This window comes from Tinamus guttatus, unplaced genomic scaffold (genome assembly GCF_059628265.1).
Source record: "Tinamus guttatus ecotype Peru unplaced genomic scaffold, ASM5962826v1 Tinamus_guttatus_pri_ptg000249l, whole genome shotgun sequence".
Classification (NCBI taxonomy): Eukaryota; Metazoa; Chordata; class Aves; order Tinamiformes; family Tinamidae; genus Tinamus; species Tinamus guttatus.
Genome location: NW_028288783.1, coordinates 1,692,501 through 1,719,637, shown reverse-complemented (window position 1 = coordinate 1,719,637; position 27,137 = coordinate 1,692,501). Strand labels below are relative to the sequence as shown.

Sequence of the window (27,137 nt, the reverse complement as noted above, 5' to 3'; positions counted from 1 at the left end):
AGGAAACCGGAGGAGAAGGTCTGCTTTCCACTCTCTCAATCAAACAGAATTAACAGAATGTCATTTTGTGAAAAAGAAGTCAGACGTTCGATATACAAAGCAAATGGAAAAGTAGAAGCAAGCCTCTGTAGTCCGGCAACTGGGAAACGGCCAGGGGAAAAGGGGCGAGTGGCCTAAGCTCAAGTCCCCAGTCTGAGCAATGCTTGTCTTTTATTCAATAACTGTTTAATGTAAAATCCATATGCAGCTCTTGGTGCAGGAATTCTCAGGGGAGTCAGGGTGACTCTCTCAAGTGAAGTAACTGTACTTGGCACACAGTGCTTGGCAGCATGCCACTGACTGCAATGAGGCTGCTTTTGGTGCATCACGGGTTTAACTTCTTAGGGTCCTTGTCCTCACAAGCACTTTTGTCCAACTCAGATTTTTCTCCTGTACTGCAGGGATGGGGAAAGACCTTTGCCATGCATAGACAGAAATAGTGAAAATCGAAAAACCAGCGGCAAGCTCTGCAAGATGTTTAGCCTGCTTTAGAATTCTTTCACTACCAGGAAGAGCAACACTAACTAAGATTGCAAAGCATGACAGCATCAAGTGCTCACAAGATCGATCACAGTTTCACTGTACACAGCACACATTCTTTGGGACAAAACCCCCTTGGAAGTGTTCCTGTCTTTTAGTGAAAGAGATGGTCCTGGTGTTACCAACTCATTCAAAAAGGTGAAAAATTCCTGGGGCACTCAGAAGAAGAGAAAAGAAGCAAGAGAAAGAAACCATTATAGTGAAATCTCTATTACCTCCGTTTGGTAATTCCATGACGCATGTGATGCATGCTGTCTGTGAAGCTGTTAGGAAGCACAACCTTTTATTTCTAGACATGCAGGAAGATAGTGATCTATTTTTCAACCACACAAGAGAATGATACTCATGAAATTTAGCTTTGGTCATAATGGGAAACACACAAGCATTGACTCAGCTAAAAGTTGCCAGCCTAGTGTTCATGGAGAGCAGCATACAGAATGATTTCACCTCATCACATCTGTTGGCATTATTCTCAGATGGAATGTGAAAGCAATTTTTGATCAGCACTAGACAAAAGGACTACAACTCCTCCTTAGCAGGGAATACACAGCTATAACCAGTAACATTTTCAGCATCAGAAACAACTTAGGGAATAACACAAATGTCTCTCAACTCTGCTTGACATGCTTACTTAATGCTGTCAAAGTTCTCACACTAAGTTAGAGCACAAAGTACTAAAACTATATTTACCTAATCACCTAATGATAAAATAAATATCTCTTATGGAGAAGATAGCTCATACCTTTTCTCTTAGAACATCCTTAGTATTGAATATGATTGAGCAGCCTATTTTCAGTCACCGGTAACAAACACTAGGTCTACTGATATTCAGGTGAAAGATGGCAGGCTAGTGTGCCGGCACTTCCATCACTGTTGAGTTGTGTCACATCTCAGCCAGCTAGACTGACACGCTCACTTCATGATTGCCAAGGTACAAGGCAGTAACACTGGATACTCCTTTTCTAGTATTGCTCTGGTTATGACTGATGCTTTTGATTCCAAAGTGACATACGGGGTCTTCAAGAGAACCAAGCCTGAGGTGGTTGCCTCTGAACATGCAGAGCTAGCCAGAAGAAGTGAAGGCAGGTCTTACCTGCACAAAGAGGACTTCATTGAATATCATCCCTGAAGGTTTCGACAGAAAGGTAAAACAAACAGCATGAAGCACGGGGCAGAGAGGGCAAGTTATGGGTGAAGCAGAAGATTGCGGAAAGAGTTTGATGAATTTGTGTCTCACCAACAGCATATATGGCAAAAGTACAGAAGGTAAAGCTTGTATCAAACCCATCTTTTGGGAACAGAGAGAGAGAAGGTGGTGTTGAGGGTTCCTCAGTAGTGAAGGACATCTGTTTCACAGCCATGCTAAGAGGGCCCTTTGCTTACACAGGCAACTTAGAGAATGACAATATGAAAGGGGCTCATGAGTTATTGAATAAAAGTGCTCCAGGAAGGATAAAGTGAGAAAAGCACTAAGATCAGAGAGAAACACTGTTAAAACCTATTTTTATTGCCAATTTCTTCTAATGACTAAATTCACATAGTTCAGCATCTTATATGCCAGTGGTTACAAATAATGCAAAGATTTTTTTTTTTTAATTTTTCCTCCCCTTTATCCATTATTTGTATTCCACAAACATCACAGGATGTGTCAGCAATTAACATAAATAAATCATCACCTTCTCAGAGAAAGCTTCAGTACAAGAATTTCAGATGATGGCAAAAAAAAAAAAAAAAAAAAGTGAATAGATCAAGAAGGGCCTTCTCTATCCTCCACTGAAGTCAATGGGAATTTTTTCATTGACTTCAATGGATACTGGATCAGACCCAAATTGAAAAGATCAATAGTGCGCACATTAGGATAAAAGAGCATCTATGCCCTCCTCTAGAAAAAGAACACGAGTTCAATGCAAACAACAGATTACAGGAAGGAACCTGTTGGGGGAGAACTTTTTTCCTTCTCCTTTGGAAAAAAAAGAAAAAAGAGAGAGAGAGAGAACAGTAATTCAAGACACTGAGAGCTAAATCTCGCAGAGTTGTAAGCACGTCTCATATTCCTCTATGCTCTGAATAGGTGGGGGGTAACTCACACTGAGAGAATGGGACCACTGCTTAACAAACCAGCTTCCCTCACCTCATACCTCTTTTTGGTTGAATGGGGGTTCAGTATAGCATTTTTAGTCTGTCTGCTAAGTGCCAAAGCTTCAAAAGGACATAACCAATGTTTTCAGAATTAGAAATCAGCAGCTCCAGTATCAGTTTGAGAACCTATACTGGAAAGCCTCATTCTCAGTTCTCTTATGCTGTTGTGCTACCAGTTGGCAAAAATAGGCACAATCAAGACACTAAGCTACTCAACAGTCATGTTTCACTTCAAAGATTTACTAGGGAATATCTTGAGTCACTAGAGAATATCTTGAGTCATTGTATTGCCTTATTGCCTCCCTGTTTGTCCCATACACACAGTTCTTGACGTAACCCAGTAGAACTGTATGGGAAAGGATCCTACACCTAGGCAACATGCACAGCACATAAACTGTGGATGTGAGTGTGGCTCCTCACCCATCCCACAGAGCTCCAAACTCAGTAAAATCAGATAAGCTGCTGCTTGCTCAGACGTTTGAAAAAATCAGGGGTTGGAGGGCTTTAAAAATCAAATGTGAACTTTAGAGGCTGAAATATCTGGCATTTTTTAAAATGATGGACAAGTTTCTAAAAAGTTTAGATGGTTATATCACATATTTCCTTGAAACTATCACAAATTTCCTTGAAAGAGAAGCAAATGCATTTTTAGTCATTTAAATGATTTCCTACAAGAACCGTTTTCATTCCTCCACCATCTAATATCACACATATATCCCTGCCATGCACGCCAAGTGGCCTAATCCAAGGAGACTTCTTTGCGCTCTCGTTCAGCATGGCACCTCCCTGCAAGGCCTGGTGTGCAACAGTCCAGGAGCAGTGCTCCAGGCTCTTGCTGTTGCTTCCCTATCCCCTTTTCTTCAGTCTCCCAAGGTGACTGTGCAAGCAGTGCCCAGCTCATTCTGTTTGCAGCACTAAAGCAGAGCAACTACTTGGCAGGAGAAATCACGGGCTTGCCGGGGAATGGAGGCAAGACCTAACCAGGAAGGGAAGAGGTGAAAGGGAACAAGGTGAAAAAACATGGATGAATAAATAGGATTTGAGGTAGGAAAGCAGAGATTCAGGGAATTTGGGTCAGTGGGAAGGAAGTTTTGTGGGAGAGAGAGAGAGAAAAGACGAGCTAAAACCATTATTTTTTTTTTGAAAAGGAAAGAGCAAAAGAAAGAGGTACAAACAAAGGACAATAAGAGTTATTTAAGTAAAGAGAGAATATCTATACTGCTAGAAACCATGAGTAGTGTAGACAGATACATTTTAGGAATTTGCAGCCGTGATTAGGGAAGAGCAGAAGTACCTGTATTTTAGATCAAAACATTTTAAAAGCAAGCAAGGCAAAGTAAAATGCTAGTAAAAGCAAGCATTTCCTGCTGTGGCAGATTTTCATCTTCCTTGATTTGAAGTTGGGATTAAAACCATTTGGCAAATTCATATTACTTCCTCAACTTTTCTTCTGCTCCTGCCCTCCTCCTCCTCTTCTCTTCACCTTTTCATGCTCCATTCTCAAGGACTCTGGTGCTACTTGGCTTTTCTGTCATCTTACCAGAGCTTAGCCAGAATTCACTGGCTTCAATTCACTTAGATTCACTGGAACCAAAAATAATCCAGAAAGTTCTCCAAACATGAGCACAAGCATAGACACTTTCCAAGAGCATTTCCAAAGGAGGAGGACAGCTTTTTATACCTACAAAAGCTTAATCAAGCAAGGTTTTCAACATAATTGATCTGCACAATAAATACATTTTACGCTGTAGTGACTAAAACTAACATACCATCTAATAAAAAGCAAAAATGCTTTTCTGCTGATACTGAGTCTATTTGAACCTACAGTGCATGGCATTGAAAGAACTAGCAAATGTAAAAGACAAAACTACTTCAGCATATTTGATATGGTTTCCAAGGGTGAGGGGGGCCTGTCTACAATCATTTCAGTGAGGAACCCGATCTTTAATTTGTTTTTTTCTTTACCTAAAAGGATGAATAATTCAGGCTACAGATCCATTCACCCAACTCTGCTCAGGTAAATAGTACCTGATCAGCATTTCAGACCTTACATCACCTTAGTAAAGGTGGGGTTTTATTTTCCCTCTAAAGAGTTTGCTTCATTCCTTTCAACTTTCAGTTACTAAATAGTGTACAGTCATTTGTAGTTAACAGATTAGACTAAAGCAACATTCGATCCAGATCTAGCACATGCCATTGTACAAATCATTATTATGCAGATACCGTTAAACCCATTTGTAAGTACCCACTGTATTCACAAGTGACTTGGGAAAATATTTATGCGAGCAAAGTATGGAAGGCTGTACAGTACGAATCTAAAAAATACATGCAGCAGCCAGGGGGACACTGGGGGACACAGCTAATGCATACTGTAAATAAGGTGCCAATATGTCATTCTCCATATATCCTTCACTATAAAGAAATTTATAGAGCCCCATTTATATTATAAGATTTCCCTGAATCTGTTGATAAAGGTCTCACCTAAATATTCAAGTGTAGGAGTAAAATAACTGAGAAAAGAGGAGGGAACTCAGAAGCAGAGAATGGAAATCAGGCCTGGAACAGTGCAAAAAGACACAAAATGATATGTATTGTTTACCTGTCAGTTGACATTGATTAATCTTGTGTTCTGTGATATCACTCAGCGACTCAAACACCTGGAGGCAGCTGTCACAGCTGTGCACAGCTTCTTCTTCCAACTCCTCCCCTTCATCCGGCCTTTTCTTACAGTCTAGCACTTCTCCATCTTCTGCCTTGTCTTCTAGTTTACAATTAGGGTCTGAAAGAAAATCAAGATCATGATCTCAGGCTACTAATAATCTTTAAAAAGAAAACAAAACACATAAAATAGGAGAGGTTCTTGTGGTAAGGGTAAGCAGAAATATTTTCAGCGCGAGCTTGCAGCACTGTAGATTTTATTGCTAAATAAGCACAGGAGGCCTTTTCCTCAATTTCTTTCTAACCTTGATGAAAGAAGAATTTCCCTTTTACTTCATCAAATGCAGCACTATTCCTCACTCAAGCAGTACTTCCAGGCTTCTATGTTAAGTTTGTCAATTTTATCACAGCTATTGAAGCTGCTTTGATCATTATAAGAAAGGATAAGCCACCTATGCAATTAGGTTTCAATGAAAAGCAAAATCAAATCAGTGAGTGCACAGGAACTTCTTTTCGCTGTTAACTACAGTGTTTCACAGGAAATTACCAGAATTAAGAGACTAACAAAATTTGATTTACATAAACACAAAATTAATCTTGACTTTACAATCCACTCCAATACTCCATCGTTATGTTACTTGACACAAACAAAGCCCTAGGAAGAGAAGATTATACTCTGGCTTAAAACGTTACACGTGCTCTGAACTTGTGTCTGACTTGAGGCAAACCTGGTAGAATTCCTGTATTAGCTAGATCACAGAAAACTGGAAACAAACTATGGTAGACCCTAAACAGTGCGTAAGGGCAACTCTGCCTTTTATACATGTTAGCAAGCGCTTGGGGAGCAGCCCTAGTCTCAGAACAGCCACCCTGAGCCCTGTCAAATCTTCCAAACTGGAAGAATTCGGAGGCTTCACCTATAATTCTCCCCACTGTACCCAAGCCCCACAACTTGCTGCACAACCTCAACTGGTGACCAGCATCGATGTGACATAATGTGAAGTCTAGAGCTTTTCTTCCTCCTCTGAGAAATGAAGGAGCTTAAACTATTCCTGACTTTTTGTCCACTTTACTACTAAAAGCTTCCTTCAAAAGACAGAAATAAAACAATCTGTCTTCCCTAATAAAGCAAGCTGGCGCTTAACTTTGTTTTTTCTTGGGAACCACAGCACAACAAGTGAAACGCACAAGAAAAATGGTTGTGTACATCCAGCCAAAGGAATGCAAGTGCTTCACCACTTCTCCCTTCTCTACATTAGCCATCTCATTTTTCCTTTTAGGTATTTGGGAGAACTGAGACTGAAACACATCAGTCTCAGTTGGAAAACAAGGACAAACTCCTGTAATAACGTGAGATGGTGCGAGTGCGTTATAAGATGTTACGCTCTTTAGCCAAGCGGATGACTAACCAGGAGCAACCTCCTCGTCTGCATCAACACAGAGGTGCTGGCTGTAAACCCGGTTTCTTTAGTGTCGCAATCGACTGGCCACAATTTACTGTACCTTTGCTGAGAGTAACTTCTAACTAAAAGACTCAAGCACATTTCACACGCCCAGCTCATAACAGAATGGGGAAGGGGGGGAAGATGCACGTTAAGCCACTTGGAAGGCCTCTGTGGGCACCCTAGGGTGCTGTGGGCACCATGGTGTCTGCATCTGCTCCCGCGCGCGATGAGCAGGGATTCTCACTGCCCATGAGGGTCAGGGCTCCTCATCCTTCCACATCCTTCACTGCTGTATCCCTGCCCCTCAACTACTTGAGTACAGAAGGAGCTGCAAGCACAAACTGGAAATGACCCATGCCAGGAAGCCTTCCACATGCTATGTGGCTCATGATCAAAACCAAGGAATTTCTTTGACAAGGGTAAAGGGCAGAATTTATTTTTGAAGGAATTATATTACAAAAGGAAAACAGATTAGTTTTAAAAAGTTGAAAAGCACATTCTGAAAGCAAAAATGCATTTTCTGTATAAAAGCTCTGCTTACACATAGAGATTGATCCTTTTATAACAAATTATATTCACAAGGTTCTTGCGAGAATGAAACTTTAACTTGGGCAGCTATTCTCAAATAAAAGAGCAGTCAGCAAATTTACACAGCCAACAGGGACAGAAATCAAATATAAGCACTTTAGGAAATTTTTGCCATTTTGGAATGTTCTATCTGAATCTAAACAACTCACATTGCCACTATATTTTCCAAGATGTTCTGCAAGTTTAATAAAAGTAGTTTCACCAGGTTATAAGCAGTTCAGAAAAAGGAATAATTGTCTTAACTGTTGCAAACTGACCCCAACATCATTAAACACTTGTTGGAAGGCAGCATGCACACATCTCATGCTAGTAGTTGTTCAGCTCAAGCTCCCAGTTTCATCTAATAAAACTGACAGCACTCAGGGAAATGTGGGCACTGGGCTTGAATTTTAACATGAGTATTTAAATGCTGCACATAAAGTTTACAGACCTGTTTGTTTTAAAATATGGGTAGTATCTGACTCTGCTTTAAGTACAGTGCTGAAGGGAAGAGCAGGGTGGGGAGGGAGTTCTCAAGGCTTATTATTCAGAAACACTTGCCATTTACAGGAATTCAACAGCACACACACACACGTATGCACACATGCACCCCTTAGTGCACAAAAGCCGACAGAATTGTTCAATTTAAAAAAAGCTTCCTACTTAGAAAGCCATTATTAAAATTAGAATCGTTTTAAGACTAATAAATGTTTTGCTTCTCCTTCTGCATTTGCAGATATAAACTCTACAGGGACAGAAGTCAGTCAAGCTTATTCCCTTCTGCTGCAACTTTGGAATACGTGCTCTAGCCAACTGGCACATTTGTTTTTAGGTCAACACTTAAGTGGGACCCTCTGGGACCTAGGTTTGAGTTTAGCCTACCATGGGTTTATGAAATGAGTTCTGGCAGCCTCAGCCCCTCTCAGTGAATACATTTCCACTGTGATCCACCTTCACGAAGAGATGTCACCACAGAAATAAAAAGAAACAACAAGATTTTTAAAGACAGGAAATACCATTTGGAGGCTTTCTGAATAGATAGTTTTTCAATAAGTGTCTTACAACAATAAGTGTCTTCCGTCAAGAGCTAGTCTAAGCCTGAACGGCTACTTAAACTACCTTATTTGGAGGATAAGCTACCTTATTTGAGCTGCTCTTTTGAGAGACAAGAAGAAAATCTACTTTATAAATGCAGTATACATCATGTGCTCTTGCTCTTTTACCTGCTATTTAAAGCTCATGCTCTCACACAGACTTTAGGGCAAATGCTGCTCATCTCCCGCATTTCTTTTCTCCCCAGTACCTGCAATAAGCACAGATACAGTTTCCTCATGAAAGGAAACCACCGCGGTCATTTCCGAGGTTCCCCTGCCATGTTGCAGACTGTGCCACGCAACAGCTGAAATTTGTCAATACACCTCAGTACTAGTACTAGTACTAGTACACACACCCTGGCTCCATCTGCAGATACCATCTAAACTTATCTAGTGTAGGTTATGTTTTTTGAGCAGAAATAAGTAGAAATGAATTCAGCCTATTAACACACTTCAAAAAAAATAGCAGTTGTCTTCAGTTACTGATTATGTTAGCATTATTTATAAATGGCAATTAAAAGAAGCATGATTTTCTCATTACTATATTCCCTGGCAGGTGCTTCTCCCCTTCCCTTCTTCCTCCTCCTCAGAAGGGATGTTATTGCTGTAACTTGGTCTAATAAAAAGCAACTTTGGGGAAAATGAAAAATTGCATTGGCTTAAAAGTGTTGGAGGTAATAAAGCCATGGACTTCAATTAATTTCAAGTATGGGAGCGGTTTAAGGCCAACCAGCAGAAATTCTATTCTGTCCATGTAAAAATGAGGTTTCACCACATTTACTTTTTATAACCCATATAAAACTCAAGTAAAAGTAATGAATATCTAAAAGCCATCTCAGTGGACTGGCAAAGACTATCTGTATTCTTGAAACTCCTCTTACATATTTCTGCCCATGCTATGAGGATCCACAGCTAATCACAGCTAAAACGTCAAACTACCAAGAAAACAGCCTACTTTCCAATGCATTTCACTGCCTTGCTGAAGACCTCCTTCCAAGCCACTTCTGCATGGAAAAGTGCTGGCAAAAGAAAGGAAAACTAAGATCATGTGGTAATAATTATTACCAGGCAAGGAATATTTCTTCAGCTCAGTGGTAAAGTAAAACTCTGTCGCTCTCTGCTCCCAATAGTGTCCATCGCAAAACAACTGCCTCATTAAATCTCTGCAGTAAGATTAATATGCCGTAGCTGCACTACATTTATAACTTGCTACTCTATAAAAAGCACATTTAACGGTTAGAGCCAGAGCTTAGATACAAAGTATTACTATAAAAACTTCTGGCAGTGTGTGTACAGTGTGGGCCTTCTGTACTACTTGCTGTTTCAGAAGGGTTTTTTTGTTTTTTAATATCAACATTTCGTTCTTGCTATAGAGAGAAACAGAATGTCAAATCTTGCCTAGAAACAGACAGAGACAACACTGGACATGACGGGGAATAAATAAACTAACAAGACAGCATAACCATTGAAAGTCTAAGAAAAAAAAAAAACATAGAAAGGCAACCATTCCTTGTCACATTGATCTCCAGTTTCACAATTCTCTATTTCTTCTACTAGAAGTGTTTATAGCTGTACAAGCTTATTTTTCTCTTTTGTTTTTTGTTTTTTGATTTTCACTTTCAAGTTTATAAATAACTAAGTGGAGACATAAGTGCATTCAGAATAGTTTGAGTAAAGTTTCCATCAAAAAGCAAAGAACTCGCTCACTGTTATTTCCTCATTTTAAACAATACTAACAGAGCTACTAAAGCCAACTAAAGGAAGTAATCACCAAAACCAAACCTACCCAACTAAAGTAAAAAGCATCCTGGCTGAGCAAAAGTTAACTGTGCTTTTTAGCCTTGTAAGAAGAATAACTCCAACTATTCTTGGCAAGTTACCTACGCACAACACACAGGCAGAGATGAGCTGCCTTCTAGCAATACCATTAAAGAACCAGTCTTTACTCCAAAAAGGGACCTCAGCAGAACAAATAAGTCCATTCAGATGAGCCCACGCTGCTCTTTAATCAAAGCCCTGTGGAATCAGTACCCAAGACAAAAATGACGTATTTCTTGAATTCACAGAATAATATTGTTACAAGGGCAAAAGAGCTCTCATTCTTAAAAGAATTAACAATTATTTCTTCATTATTATTATCAATATATTTCACTTTGATTCTGACACAATAGATTTATCCACCTGATCCCACTGTCTTAAAATTAAGGGTCTCTGTTAAGAAATTTTACAAACAATTATAAATGTTCCAAGTCCACATATTTTAAAAATAGCTTATATGGAATGAATATTCAAGTTCATCTGAACTGACATAGAGTGGGTTTTTACATGGGAGGGAGAGGTTAGAGAGGATTATTTATAACAAAAGGAAACACATTGTAGGCTTTTAAAAGGTAAGCATCTCCTCTTCAGTTGGTTGACCTACAAAAGGCAGAATTTCTAATTCTCAGCAGTTGAAATGCGAGGGGAGAGGAATGACATTTTTTCATCACGACCTCCAAAAATGCATTCTGAGTTGACAGTGAGGGGGAAGAGGAGTGTGGGCTTTGCAAAAATACCTCCAAACCAAAACCAAAACCAACCAAATAAAACAACAACCAAAAAAAGGAAGGAAACACTAATGAAGGAATTCAGCATTACCAGTCTGTGTGGCTGTGTCCCCCACACCTGCCTGCTGGTCCTCTGTTTCATTTTCTTCTACTGTCAGAAAAAGGGAAACAAAACATAAACAGAACAACAACAATAAAGGATGTTAGGTAGCCGTAGTGCTTCCGTGAGGTAGCTGTAGCGCCTCAAGCATCTTGACAACACTAGCTGTGGTTCTGAGGGCCAGAAAGGCTTGTACAACCATGGCCAGGACAAGCTTCCTGAATACAGGTCTGCTTCCAAGGGCAGAAGCTAAAACACGAATGCTTCGTTGTATGGCAGCTGCATATCTGAAAACAGAATGACCAAACAGGTTTCACGGCTTAAAAAAAAATTAAAAGAAAAATCTCATTTCCTCTGGGACGTTTTTCTTCAATCCACTCTACTGTATTTGATTATGCAACTAAATGAGAGAATAATTCTAGGTTTGAAGATTCCACTTGCTTCCTCCACACGGATAAGTGAAAGCCTTTCCCTGGCAGACAGGGGAGGTATGTGTGCTAACTCATACAAAAACTCTAAAAAATAATAACAATAATCCTATATTCAGGAGCAAACATCCCAGCAGCGCAGACAGCCTTGCAAAGCAGAACCAGCCCCATGCTGTTTTACTGTATACACAGTGCCAGCATCTTTCCCTGGGCTCTAGCTTTCCAGAGCTCAAAACAGTTCAATTCTTGTCAGAGTCGCTACTCCAAACTTACGGGCAGAGTGAACCCAACAAGGGCAATTCTGCCACTACGTTGAAAAATTAGAGAGAACTGAGCTGGTACGCTCTGATATGGTGCCGAAGTAAGATTGACTCTGCTGAAATAAAAGTAAGGGAAGAGCTAAAAGACAGAACCTCTGCCTTTTTACTCTCCCAAAGACTGGGCTTCTTGAATTTTGAGAAAAGCAGAGAGAAAAGAATTCATTCTTCCTCCACGAGGGAAAAAGCTGAAAGGGGAAAGACTGCACTTTGACAGGATTTCCAACTCCCAAGAATTCAGACCTCAAGAAATAATCATGTGGCTGAGTTAAAAGTTCCAAGATTATTTTTAGGGGGGGGAAAAGGGAGGTTCCCGGTTCTTGGGACAACAAAAAATGCTCAGAGTCACACTTTACATCTAGATATATATCCAAAAGAAGAGACACATACACACTCCACCAGTTGCCTCTTTTTCTCTTCTCCCAGCCTCAAGACTGTCATAAACTTTGTGGCTTCTAGAATCTGGGTTTCCAGAAAAAAATACCAGTTTTCATAAGGACACTCTAAGGACACCAGAAACCCAAAGCGCAGAGAATACATTAGAAAAAGAGAATCAAGCACAATCTGTGGAGGACTGTAAACAATCTCTATCCTGGAGTTGTGGATAGCTAAGCAGAGTCTCCTCATCAACAGAGATCTGATAAAGTTTCCTAAGACCTGGAATAAGACAGATATTTCACAAAATATGACTTTGTGAGCTGCCTGTTTCCCTTGAACACGTATTTTGCAGCCATGAAGTTACCAGTTCTCCAGCAGCAGTAATACTACATGATTTTCTTTGTTACGCCAAAGCAAGCAGTCATTTCGGCAGCCCTCGCAGCTAAAGAAAACTGGCCAGACAAAGAAAGCAACGGGAAAAGCTCATGAAAAGGAGAGCTTCAGGGAGCGCATGGTCAAACTAAGCTAAATAGAAAGATTTTGCACTAGGGGAGCACAGATCAGTGAGACTCATTAATACAGGAAAGAACAATAATGAATACAACTGGTATACCATTAAAATAAAAAGATACGGCCATTTCGGCCCCCTCAAAGCCTCCTGTGAAACCTCTGAAGGAGCCTAGCACGACCCCTTTCATGCCCACCCCCAGCTTTTGATCTATTTACAAAAGAAAACAATCTCAAGAACAAACTGTAACTGAAAAAATGAGTCCAGCTCCACCTCCAGAAAGGAAACTCATCTTGGTCATCGGTGTCTGCTGATCAACCACATTAAAGATTGCAGACATATCTATAAGTGAAATAGCCAACCACGATGCATGTTACGAGCCCGAATTCAGTCCGAAAAGGCAATTTAAAAATTCAAACTATTTTTAAGCACAAGAAGGAACTGAGGTGCCCAAACGCAACCTTTTCAGGAATTCTTCCCCATGTGGGGAGACTTCAAAACCAAGCAGTCATTCATTAAGAAGCAAACAAAACCTGCTTGTTTAAAATGGATTTGCACTCACAAATACAAGTGTATGCAGATCAAAGTGCAAGAGTTCATCTTTCTGCTGTTCTGCCCTGAACGGCTGCTGCCACCAGCTGCAGCACCAGAACCTCTCCCTGCTCACGAGCACGAGCACACACAGCTACACAGAGCTTTTCAGCGTCTGAAAATGGCACAAACAAATGTGGATCCTGCCTGACAAATTGGTTTTGGTTGCATTTTTGTAATGCAAAAATGTCCCTGCATATACCTTGCGAAACTGTTTGTATAAAGCCTCTCCACTATTTAGAGGTCTAAAGATTTAATAAAAAAAAAGAAGAATTTTAAGTTTGTAGATCAAAAAAGACTGACCACTAAGCCTTTATCACACTGGAAGACAGAAGCCAGAGTCGGAGCAGGTAACTTTGTGGTTAGCATCTCTCTAAACTGTTGTTTAAGCTCTTCAAGGATTCTGAGTCACAAAGGAACCAAGTAGGTCACAACAAGCCACAGCAAAAAGACGGTTCAACTAGACTGACGGATTTGTCAGAATTATTAAAGCTCAGTTAGGGGGAAAGAAGGAAGGAAAAAAAAAAAAAAAAAAGACCACCCAACAAAATCCCCAGAATATGGGAAATCTTAGCATTGCTATACTTAATCTACAAAATAGCATTCCATCTTTCATTTGCTTTGAGTCAGATCTTTCCTTCAACACGAGCATTTGTTACATTTGTTACTACAGCTGGTAGTAACAAAGAATTCCTCTTTAGCACTTTATGCTTTCCCACAACCAGCCTAGGAAAACTTTGGTATTATTTCAGCTATCAGGTCCCTGTTAAACTCACCTGACTATCAAAGGTAGTGCGGTATCTAGCCAACTTCAACATTAACTTCCCCCAAACATTAACTATACCATTTCCTTTCAGGAAAAGGAGGCAAAGCTAAACAAAACCTTGTAATTAGATGCCTTGCATATTGCTGACCCAAAACTTTCCTGTCACTCTAACACGAAGTACAACAGCACAAGGATGATGCACAGATAAAACAATGCACGCCTGGGGCTATTATTATTAATCGATGCTTCAACATTACTGATACTCTAGGACTGTAATTAGGCATGAGGAGGTTGTTTCCAGCAGTGCCGTTACCACATTTTTGTATGAGATAACTTCTAGATAACAAAAGTGATGGGAAACTAACAAAAGGAGAGCCCTTCAGAAGCAAGAACAACTGCTTATGAACCTAGACTATGAATGAGCAATGCCATGGCTAAATGGTACTTCTAGACATGTTTGAATTAATATTGTCATGAAAGTAACAAGGTTTCCTGGTCTGTACAACTATGTGTTTTTGACCACAGGTAGCCTGTTTTATTAGAAGAATAAATATTTCCCAGTTGATTTATTTGCTCCTTAAAACAACAAATCATCAATTCCCTACTACATATTTTCCCAGTGCAACTTTCGAAAACCAAAACCAACAAGAAATCCAAAAAGCAAAATTTCCAAAAAAAAGACGAGATCACCACAACTGTGACTCCACACTGTTTGAGAATGATTATTTAAAATAAAATCTAAACATAGGGGGAAAAAATAATAGATTCCAGCATGCTAATTCTATCTCCCATTCTAAGAGCTTGTGGTTTGGACACAAACCAGTTTTTAAATTTTTCCTGCAGAAGCTGTATCTATGTGAAAGGCTAGGCCATCTCTGCTTGGGTTCAGACAGTGTCCAGGGCAAACCCTGATTTCAGCTCAGAGCATCTCTCATGCCCAGGCTACTGAATATTAACTTTAAGACCAAGTCCCACTTTAAAACAACAACAACAATAAAGCCAAGTAGCACCATGAAAGACAACTCAGTGAAGAAAATCTGTGGGAACTGTGATACAGAGGCCCTAAAACAGTTAATCTCTTGACTGCTCTACAGCAACACCTGCTGTCTGATGAAGATTTCACCTCTTTTGCCTAGATTCTTGTCCTGGAACATATGGTGGCTGCATAAAGGAGGGTGATTTTACAGTGTTTGTAAAAAACACCTTCACAATTTCCTAACTTGCAAAACCTCATTCGTATTCCCCTTCACTGAAGGGTTAATCTACACTGGTAGCACTCTAAGGAAGAGCACCAGTCGCTTCTGGTTTATGATTGGGGAAAACATTATATGGAAAAGAAATAGATAAAATTAGAAGTGTGAAAAAGACTATTTGGACTGAAAGGGAAACCGTTTTGGAGAACTAAGATTTATGGCTTCAGACCTATAGCAAAACATAATAAAATAAAAGCAAAAGATAACTGAAAAGAAGTCCATTTTCTTTTAGTCTAGGTTGGATAATAAATTAAAGCAAATAAATAAATAAATAAAGATAGCCTCACTGTCTGAGCCTTCTTTCAGTTTGTTAAACAAAGCAGGAAAAGCTACATATCCCAAATAAACTATAAAAATAGATCGCTACGGATTTATCCCTTCATAAAATATATTCCTTGAGAGATGTGACAATAAACCTAATACAGTAGCTAAGATCATTTATGATAGGAAGATTAAAATATGTATTTTTAACTTGCACTCTGAATTTCCTATAGCTCAATACTTTATATATTGCCATTAGTGTACAGTTGGTGATTCAGTTTAAAGCCATCTTGCACAAAAGCTTTTTTTTTTAGGGTGGTGACTTTGCCATGTGCATCTTCTATCTACATGTTTGAATAAAGCCTGCAGACAAGTAATAGAGACACCAGCTGTATTACCATAATCAATACACAATTTACTGAGTTACCCACACAGAACAGAAATAAAACATGGGCACCATTATTTCAGCATCTACAAAAAATTACTGCTATTTCTGGGAGGATCTTTCTACTTTTCCTCTCCTTCCTCCTCATGTCCACATAAAAACCAAGAGGACATTCAGACTGCCACCATCTACACATAGTTGTTAAGTATGATTAGATAATCACATATCAGAAGGCAAGTTTAAGGGCTAGTTACAGGAGGCACAAAGCATCCTCTAATTCTATTAAATTCAACATATTCGAAGACATGTCACACTTTGCAATAACACGCTCTGGAAATACATAGCCATAAGGAGGCTTTCAGGATTAAAACTGAAACTAAGGAAGTTACAGAGAAGCTTTAAAGGCAGGAGGATCACACACTAATATCTCATCTACCAAGGCGACACCTTTCCCCGCTTTCTTCTCTCCCTAGGTACTTCTTAGTGCACCACCAGAGCTCAAGAAACGGCTCCTCTGTTCAACTCTCCTTGCCAACAGCTGCAAATGCATGTTTTCACATCCAGCTCTGCCACACACATGTGAACGGCAGTCCTGATGTCAACAAACTTTTCAGGCTGCTTTGTAATGTCCTTTAAGAAAGCTGGCATTCATAAAAGACCAGAACCACAAAGAAAGTCTAATTTTCTGAACAGCGTCACCCAACACCAAAACACATCTATCAGCTACTAGCCAGAAACTTGATTACTATTTTACTCCCAAATGTGTATGTACCCAATGGGTTTAGATATACAACTGCATATTAGCATCTCAAATATCTACCTTCCAAAACGCTATTGAAAATTAGTCCTGTGTTAGACCCTATTAATCATACATACAAATATTTGTTTCTCATTTGTTTTCTTTGTGTTGTGATGTACCTTCCCTTTCTTCTCTTTTCTCTTTTCTTGCTTTCCTTTTTTTTTCACACTGCATAGCATTTTCCCTCTCATAGCATTCATGTTTTTCACTCCTCTCTTCAGCCTATTCCAACAGTGAGCTTGTTTCCTCCTCCTCCCCCCCCACTACTGTTATTCTTGTAGAAAGACTGAATTAGGAGTTCCCAATTAGACTGTAGTGGTTGGAAAATATTATTCTCATGTTAAAATAGAAGTATTTTCCTAGGCAGCACATAAACATAAAAGTAACAAATATACTTAACCGGAGAGAAAAATATGCTTAAGAAATCCTTTGAATATTTTTTCAACTCTTGATATCATTAATGGCAGTTTCTAAATGTGACAATCCAAAGATATCCGATTTTACACAACACTGTTGCAGAAAAGGCAGAAAACTCTCATCCAGCAACAGAGAGAGAATTCTACAGAACCCCCAAAGCAGGGGATGGGGGATACTGTTTTCTGGAGAGCTGAACCAACAGATGAACTAACCCTGCTCAAAATGCTAATCTCTCTCCTTAATCACTATCTTGTTACAAGCTAAGTCACATCTGCATAGCTACATATTTTGATGGTTTGAGATAAACTAATAATGGCAATGTTTTACGAAGTATTTTCCTCCAGAGAATCTCAAAGTTTTTATGAAGCTCCAGGAAGTTCTAGACATCCTAAGCATCTCTCTTATGCAACCCAATAAATAATAGTGGGACTCTGCGTCAAATCTAGGACCATGGTAAGACTGGGCAAAGCAGGCGGGAGTTCCTCTGGCATTGTGGTCTTGGTCCTGGGATCAAGACTTCCAGCTATCTTCCCCATCTTTGAGTATTCTACCTCCGCTTTTGGCAATGTCACTACAGACAACCAGTCCAGGGCAAAAATGTCAGGAGGCCAAGATAAATGTTAACCCTAATTATCAAATCCAGAACTCATCAAGAGAAATTTCAGAGCACAGATTCCTCCCAAAATATTGAAGTTCTGTAACAACAACGCTCCCTCAGAGGTGTACATGATCAGTAATTTCTGCCATCCCTACAGACTTGCTTTTTTTCAACTATTCTTAGAAAATAGGAAATTAATTAAACATTGTCCACAAAAACCTGAGCTCAGCAAGAGAGAGCAAATTGAATCAATCTGATGTATGGATCACAGGCCTCCAGATAACCAATGTTTTAAACCCTCATGACTGCGGACAGATGTAAGGAAGGGAGATGAGGACCTACAGTGAAAGTTACTGTGGATGCCTATTACCTCTGAATGTTAAGCCATTTACTTATGTGCTTAATATGAGGTGCTTAGTTTTAAGAGTTGGGGCCATCTAACACCATTCCAATGCCAAAATAAAAGTATGGCTTCATCCTTTGGCTCTCTTATGTATTACATAATGACACACATTTTCCTCAGTCAAAAAACACTCCTTTCAATTAAAATAATCCTAGGTTTACCAAAGCTGTATCAACTGTGTATCATGGTTTTATACATTTTTTCTTCATTTTCTCAAACTCTTCAAGATTGCTTTCTCTCTAGAACATGCTCAACATGGTCTATGATCACAAAGGCACTACGAGCCCCTAGCAAAACAACATCTTCCTGCCTGCCCTGGCTTTGAGTTCACTTTTACAGTTGCTCTTCAGAGCTGTCATACCCTTGCCTGGTCATTAAAATATGCAAGCAGAAAATGTGTACACTGACATACATCTTCCTTTCCACTTCTTGCTCATATTACTTTTTAGATCACTCACCCAGGATGTGGGTGTTACAAGCTCAACGTTTTCTCTATCGGAAGGATTTGTGGTGGCGTCATGGGTTTCCTGGGAAAGAGCACCTTCCCTCAGACTGGAGGCACACTCGTTCATTGCTGCTGAGGCTCTCATACCTCACCTTCAATATTCATTAAGCTGGAAAGATAGAGAATTAGCACTACATCATATCCTTTTGGTCAGGACACTCAACTGGGAAGAGGCAAACCTGGATTCTAGGTCTAGTTTCAGTGAAATAATTCATCAAGAAATATGTTACAATAAGTACTTAGCAGACCAGAAACCCAGGTCTCTACTTTCTCCTTTGGTCCAGGCCTTCCCTCTCTCAACCCACTAGTGCCCTGAGTCCCATTTGTGAGCAAGCTTTCTCACTCTCTTGCCCAATGAATACTTAATTGTACTTTTGAAGAGTCAAACATCACCTGCAAAAGTAAAAAAGGCCACCATTCTTGCCAAAATATGCTGCTGTGGTAGTGACAGATGTCCTATATCTGTGAGATATGGGCTTAGAGAACAGGACAAAATGCCTATCTCCCACATCTTCACAGAACAAACTAACTTTGGGAGAGGAATAGCAGCACCATGACCCTTTAATTCCTTCCATTTTGGGGAGGAAAGAACTTCTCACCTGTCTCCAAAAGCAGCATCGGATTCGTAACAGCAGACTGTTAGGTACCTATGTCTATAACACAAGAAGAGTACACCTAGAACACATCATCCTTCATAAGTATTTCGCATTGTGTTCTTCAGATAATTCCTACTCAGAAGTCTTATTCATAAATGTCTAACCTACCCATGAAGTATATGAAGAGCTGAAGCACCAAATGCAAGATCATTATTGCACTGGGCAGCCAGCCACCTGAACATAAAGCATCGCACTGCTCACGGCCTGCAGCACATGAGCCCTTTTGGGGACCTGGCCCTCGGAGCTCTCAACCCTCCCTTCAGTGACTTCTATTTGTATTTGGCTGATGAGTCTCTACTCAACAGTTTTGCTGGAAATCGCAATGCTCTAGCTCTTTATAATCACCTGATCCAACCCCTTCCCGGCAGCTACAAGCACAGGCGAGCAGTACTCCATTTCCTCCACCCATCTTCAGAGCCCAAACCTTTCACCAGGCAAGCATCTTGACATCCTGTTGTCCTGGAACCAGTGAATCAGAAAGTTCCTTCCTTGCAATTGTGTTCTTTGGAGGTGGAGAATAATTAACTTCCCCCTTCCCTCCCCCTTCCTCCTGCCACTGTCATACTAAGAAATTCAGTGGACTCTGCCTGCAAAAGAAAAAAAAAAAAAAAGCCATCATAATTCAGTGCCAGAGAAAGTTTGGTTGACCAAAGCACAGCCTGGGCTTCCCAAGGACACTGCTTCACAACATCCCATCATCTGGTCCAGGCACACTCTGGTTCTTTTGTTTTTGTTTTTAAAGTGCCCTTCAAGAAGTTAATGAGTCAATAATAGAAGTTGAATTTGATAGGCTACCAAAAGTGTGAACACCAAAAATAATCAAACTTAAAAATAAATTATCTGAGATTCATACTCTGAAATATATTTTCCTGGCAAAATAAAACCTTATAACAGTTCATAAGGAGCTTCAAGGATTGCATACAAAAGCCATCCACTGTGAAGTTAACTAGGACATTTAAATTTAAAGCATCTTTGCTTCCTACACTTGCGTGGAACTGCATCTGGAGGGAGATTTTGTGCTCCTTTTCAATAGGAAGGACAAAATTCCCATTCCAGGCTATTGCCTTGCATAAGTAAGCTCTCCAAAAACAGGGTTTGATAAGGGAAAACGCTGATACTCTCACTAGCACCATGTTGTTCATTTGTCTTCGGGGCATGAAGGTGTCTGTCTCCATTACCAACAAGGCTGGCTGACTAATACCTCGTACTCCCATATTTATAAGAAATCTAACTACTTACTGATACTTGATTTTTAAAGAATCATAGTAGGCCTCCAATACATAAGTGAAAAGAAGGTGGGAGGAAAAGTTACTAGGTCAACAGATACATGTATGATTTTTAAAAGAGTTCAAAGGACTAAAAATTGCAACCTTAAAAATAAACATCGAACCTAATTATATCTATAAAATGAATCAATTACTCTGGCTTGCTCCCATGACCGAAAAGACAAAAACAAATAAACAAACAAAACCCCCCACAAACATAAAACCAAAACACATCCCCCCCAGAATCAAAAATTCAGTTGTCCATCATGTATAAGTAACAATCTTAGGATCCTTCTGAGTATGCATTATACCAATTCAAGTGAGCAAAGAAAAGTTGCTGTGTATGATGCATGGGATGGCTCTAGCTAAAGGGAAATCTGCAAGAACTGAAATGCCTACTAGAAGAACACAGACAAAACCGACTAAATAATAATAAAAAACAGACAAAAAGAAATGGGAGGGGGGAACCCTGGTTACTATGCAGTACAATGAAAAACACTGTTTGAAACTAAAGGAACGTGAAGGTGGAAAAGAAGAAGCACACTCAGCACTGACTAATATTCTAAATACTGGAGGACAGTAGTCCTGCTTTGAAATCTTCTCCATTAGAACAGGGGAAATTTGTGCTGTCTCACTGACATGAACAGAAAGAAGATTTTTTTGTGAAGTAAGAGGGGGGAATTAAAGTATTAATTATAATGTGTTGTGATACCCCCAAGATCAGCCCTATCTTTTTCGCTACAGTATAGTCCCTAGGCATACAGCTAACTACTCCTTGATCATTATCCTGGCTAAAACTAAAGCTTCTGAAATTTAGGAGGATCATATCCAACAGAATTTCTTTCATCTCTAATAATTGCTAAACTAGCATAATTACTCATACTTGAGGTGAAATATAGTGCATGGTAAAAACCCAAGTTGTTTAGAATTAAAGTTAAAAAAAAATAAACCTCACAACCTCTCTTGATTTCCACGAGTTCATGTTTTGTCAGAATCTAAGCCAATTGTTGCCTAATGATTTAGAAGTATTTAGAAGCTTCCCTTGCACAACCTGACAGAGAGAGCAACTTGGAAACTTTAGTGCTTTGTAGTAACAACATTGGCAAATGTATTTGCAAACATACAGGTACATTTTCACAACATGAAATAACACACACCCAATTCTTCCTAGAGATATACGCTGTCCCTTTAGGAAAAAAAAAAAATGTACACATGTACATATTCCATGATTCAGAATTTACTAAAATACTGTTTTTATCAGTCCCCAATTGGGACTGGTTTTGACCTCAGATAGCTCCACAGGAATGAATAGAAACCTTAAAATACAACTGAGTAAAGATGTTAAGAGGCCTGTCCTAAGGTATTTATACTTTATTTTAGTCAATTTACAAAGTCAGCTCCAACAAGCTTATTACAGTGCTCTGCACAGAAAAACACTGAATCGACATGGTTTGTATAAAATGCTGAGTTCTTCTAGATCCTTTCCTCATTTACAGACATTTAACAGAAACACTTTTTTTTCAAAATTTTTGATTTTCTAATACTGAATCGTGCGTTCCATAACAAAAAAAAAAAAAAAAAAAAAAAAAAAAAAGAGAGCTCAGAAACCAGGTGTATGCCAGACAGAATGAAGTACAGAGGAATATAAAGCCTTTCAGGACAGCTTAGATGACAGTGAATAGCATTATCCTACACACATTAGGAACCTGCTCCCACACTGACAGCTTCCCTCGCTACACAAGTTAGCAGCAACTAGGGAAAACCAAACCAAACCAAACACACAGTATTTTTAAACCTTTTGAAGCACTTCTGCCACAAGATTTCAGCTTTATGAAAACCAGCAGTTCAACCAGAAACTGTTCAAATCTATAGTGCTCAGTCCTAATAGTACCTGCCCTTAGGAAATAGATGGCAATGGTCAATAAACCTCATGCTGGCCCCAAAAGCAAAAGGGGAGCATTACTGCAATCCTAAAGCTAATCAAGTTCGTCAATACCATTACACATTGCCAGTGTCAATGAAAATTACTAAAGGTTAGGGACTTTTTTTTTTTCTTTTTTAACATGTAAAGAAGCAGGGGCACACTTTAGCAAGTCGGAAAAAGAACGCTCTGAATACCCTGCATTATAAAAAGAGGCTAATCTTATATCTATCCTCTAATTTGTTTTTTTTCATGTACACTTTTATGTCCAGTATCTTAAATTTTACCCCTTTTTTAGACGGCCAAATACAAGCCAGCAGTCCACTCAGGCACCAGACAGATGTTTTTGCTTTTCAGGCCAAATGGAATCTTCTGAATTTTTTGTTCCCTCCCTAGAAGATGATGACGCCAAATGACAGAGGTCCTAAAACCAGCCCAATCAGAAAAAAAAAAAAAAAAAAAAAAAAAAAAGAAAAATCTTTGGATCAGTCACACTGGAACTTTAAGTTCACAGAAATCATGCCAATACTAATTGCTGGTTTTGTTTATGCTAGATTGATTACAGTCTAATCAGCAGACAATCTAATGACTTTAGAGTCTTGTCCATGTAATTCAGAGGTTGGGGAGGGCTGGGGGCTGAGAATAAACATTCAACTAGTTGACATGCACAGGAATCTAAGGGCTACTGTTTGAAGGGGATCTGAATGTCAAATTTTCTCTGAACTGTCATTGCTATTAAAAAGGGGTTTTTTTTTTGTTTTAATCCCTTACTAGTCTATCTTCCCTAGAACTCAACCACATTGACTGCATCTCTGTACAAGAAATACCCTTTAACTTTAAATTTATGATAAGAAAACAAATGACATTAAAACGCAGCTACATTTACTCAGTCCACCAGCACTCTGCATAAATTGTGCTGCAGTTGTAAATTCAGCCAGGATGCACTGAGTACTTGGGTTTCGTTGAAAAGAGGGCACAACTTTAAGAAATGCTCTGGGCTTGCCAAGTGTTTCAAGATCAAGTCTGTTTTAAGCAGAACATAGATATGTAATGCAGTAGATAAATTTTTCCTTCTCATCTTTCTAGGAACTAAACATTTAGTAATTTTATTACCGCAGGCAAATGTGGGACAAAAATTTCCTTGGAAGCAACAAAATCAAAAAGTTTTTAAAAAGGTGACTTTCAGAGACCGGTGCATCTACTAAATGTGTTGGGCTATGCTACATTCCTGTGAAGGCTTATTGCACACCTACGATTCAAGGATTTTTGTGCGTGACTTTAACATAATGAGTATTACCTGGCTTTAGCTTACATAAACGTGGGTTTAAAATTTAGTAGGACTGCATCTTCATTCAGATCTCTATAAGGCATACCTGCTTCTCTTCACGAGCGACTCCATAACATCGATTTGCTCTAAACTTCTCATCGCAAGCTGTTAGTAAAGGCAAAAGAAAATTCTCAAACCTTCCCAAATCTAAAAATCCATGAAGGAAAAAAGGGTGTGCGTGGGGGGATGCCAGTAACCTGCGTGCGATACCTACAAAGCATGCCAAGGCACAAAAAGGGTCTGCCATTCAGATAGCCAAGTTAAACAAGACACGGCCAAGCTGCTCTTCTCCTCTCCCTTTGCTTTCTCATTCGGGGTCACCAGGATGGTTTTCCTCAGGGCATACCACTGCCCTGAGGTATCCCAGGTTAAGAGAGCTGCAGCACTCGCCCTTCTTCAATGTCCCTCTTCTACCCAGTGGCTCTTTGGGAATTTTAAAAAGGGGTATCGTGTCTCTGACTTATCTTCCCTCACCTGCTTTTCTCCTGTTCCTCCCGCACGCCCTGCCACATGTATGCATCAGGCAATTTTGAGCAGGTAAATGGCATCTAAGAGAGGGTAGGGCTTGAGTAGGTAAATGGCATAGAGGGGATTTTTTTTTTTTTTGCAGAAACTATCCAATGGAATGGAATTAATTAATGAGCAAAATGAAATATAGGTCAGAATCAATGAATTTGATGCAGCTGATCCTTCCTCTACCTAAGAGTACCTGGCAGTAGAACTTTTTTCCTCCTTCCTAAAGCCATGCAAGATACTCAAATCAAAATGCTTCCAAAAGGTTTTTTTTTTTTTTTTGGTCACAGCCTAATAGAATATTCATAAGAGACAGTGCTTCTCACAGACAGTAAACACAAATTACTTTTTTTTTCTCTCAGATAGATGCTTTTATTATTTTTAAATTGCAGAAAGCACATCTAATGTTGGTCATGCCTTTTTTGTTTCCCAAGTCCAAACCTGAGATGTAACCAGCAGGAATGGCTGAGGGACAGTCAGACCAAAGTTGGCAGCAAACCAAAGCAGAAGAGAGAGAAAAAAAAATAAAGGAGCAAAAAAGAAAAAGGAAAAATGGAAACAGAAACCAGGGCAATTCAAAAGAAGCATATTTTCAAAAACAGATGAAATTTTAGTCATTAATGACTTCTTAACACCCACTGTTTCAGATGAACATTAGTTTCATGCATTCAATCTAAAAAACTCAATTGTCATTTTGTTTTAATGTATTTACCTGCCTTGTATCACTATTCCCCTAAGATATAAGTTTCAAATTAAGTTATCAAAAGTGACAGACATATCAAAAATATCTCTTATACCTTCCCCCCAGAAAGGCTTGCTAAGTACTTGACAAATTGGAAATCTAACATGTAACTATATTTTATTTAGATGTGAAACGGCACTCATGAGTTTAAATAACTCATTTACATACATTTAAAGAACAGTTTTTCAGAGAAGCGATTTGAAATACTGTTTATTGTTAAAATGCAGAACTATATTTTGTATCGAGTTAATCAGTAATATTTCACACACACCCCAAAAAAAGAATTTAGGTAAATGTTACATTTCAGTCATAGTTGAAAATCTCCTTGCAACATTACTTATAGCTTTTGTTTCTTCACTAAAAATGAAGATGTAGTATCTGACGGGCAGACTCTTTATCAATGAATTTAAATGCTATTTCTACACAAGCATCTTCAACTTCTCAGATGATCCATATTGTTAGCCCTTTCGGAAATCCTACAGTCAAGCTGCTTCAGAATTCACTATTAATCCACTCAGAAAGGGACATGATTCAAGAAAAGTAAAATAGGGAAAACGAAGAGGATATTTGAACAAAGGCCACCAAGAATGATAATCTACTCCCCAAAGGTAATTACTGCAGCAATAATTACAGATGATGATTGATTTACTGCCTGCTTTTAGTTGAAAATAGTAAATAAGATACTGTAAAGAAACGTATATCATGTCTAGCCTGAGCATTAAGAGGTTTTCTTAATTCAGTAGTTGATTGTCAGCAAATGCAAGCAGCTCTTTCCGAATTGTACAATGTTGCTATTTTCTCATTTTAGGGACTCTTAAGCTATTGGTACAGAAGGGTAAGCCTGTACCTATGCGTAAAATGGAAGCTGTATCTTTTGTTTTAAATTAAGTGCAATGTATTTGAAGGAAGTATTTGAAACAAACCTCCTTTCTGCAATGGCTTTAACATACAGCTATGAGCAAAAGATGCCCAAGCCTAACAGAAAAACAATATGCTCTTTGCCAGTGAATTCCGCAAATTTGTTCATCCGCACTGAAATACTTGGGGGTCTAGGAGGACCCTTCGGCTAAAGTTTCCCAGCATCTTTTTGCAAATATGGCTAATTGGTCGCTTCTCCTGCAGGCTCTGAAACTCCTAAGCGCCCGCAGAAAATCCCTCCCGGGGAAGCTCGGAGTACGAACGCGTGCACAAAGCCAACAGGACACGCGTTGGGGCATCGTTTGTACAAGCTGAAGTGAAGAGCAGCACGTTCGTTCTTCACGATGATGCCAAACAAAAGCACTACTGAACTGCACAAACTTCAGCAAACTAGGTGCAGGCTACAGCAGCAGGTAAAGCAGTAAATTCAAGGCACCCTTTATTTAAAAATAAATATCAGGAGAGCAGGAGAGGTGGGGTTTTTTTTTGTGTGTGTGTGTGTGTGTGTGTGCGTGTGTGAAGCCTGCTCCAAAGCTCACTGAAGTCAACAGGAAGACTTTGAAGAGGGAACTCCTGGAAAGAGTTGCTCCGAGCGAGGCTGGGGCACTTTTGCCAGGTCCGCCTGCGCGACTCCCCGGGAGCGGCACCCGCTCCCGCTCCCTGCGGCGGGACCCGCGCGGGCCGCGGGCGCCCGGCCCCTGCCCCGCAGCGCGCAGGGAACAAGGGGGCCTGCGGCCCGCCCGCGTCCCGCGGCGAGGCCAGACCCGGGAGCTACCTGCCCCGCGCTGAGCGGGCCCCCTCCCCGCCGCCAAAAAAACGGAGGAACACACGAAATACAGCGCGTAACCAGCGCGCACGGTGACCTAGCGCAACTTACGCCTCGCGCGCTACGCGCCCCGCGCGCGGGGGGGACACGAGCCTGGCCCCGGGGGGGCGGCCGCTCCCGGCCTCCGTGCGCGGCTCCCCGGGGCGGCGGGGCCGCGCGGAGGCGGCGAGGGGCCGCCGGGGGGCGGCCGCGCGGAGCGGGGGAGGGGGCGCCCCGGGCCGGGCCGTGCCGT

At 40.1% G+C, this 27,137-nt stretch overlaps 1 protein-coding gene across 5 annotated transcripts in view; it reads right to left on the bottom strand.

Annotated features, from left to right (window-relative positions):
- Positions 1–27,137, bottom strand: part of ZNF521 (zinc finger protein 521) — a 228,823-nt gene that overhangs the window by 198,981 nt on the left and 2,705 nt on the right. For all 5 annotated transcript variants that reach the window (XM_088526660.1, XM_088526657.1, XM_088526661.1 and 2 more), the window contains one exon: positions 5,318–5,497. Coding sequence is in view for 3 of the 5 variants with exons in the window: in XM_088526657.1 (XP_088382783.1) it covers positions 5,318–5,497 (180 nt within the window). In the remaining 2 variants the exon portion in view is untranslated. The remainder of the gene's footprint in view (positions 1–5,317; positions 5,498–27,137) is intronic.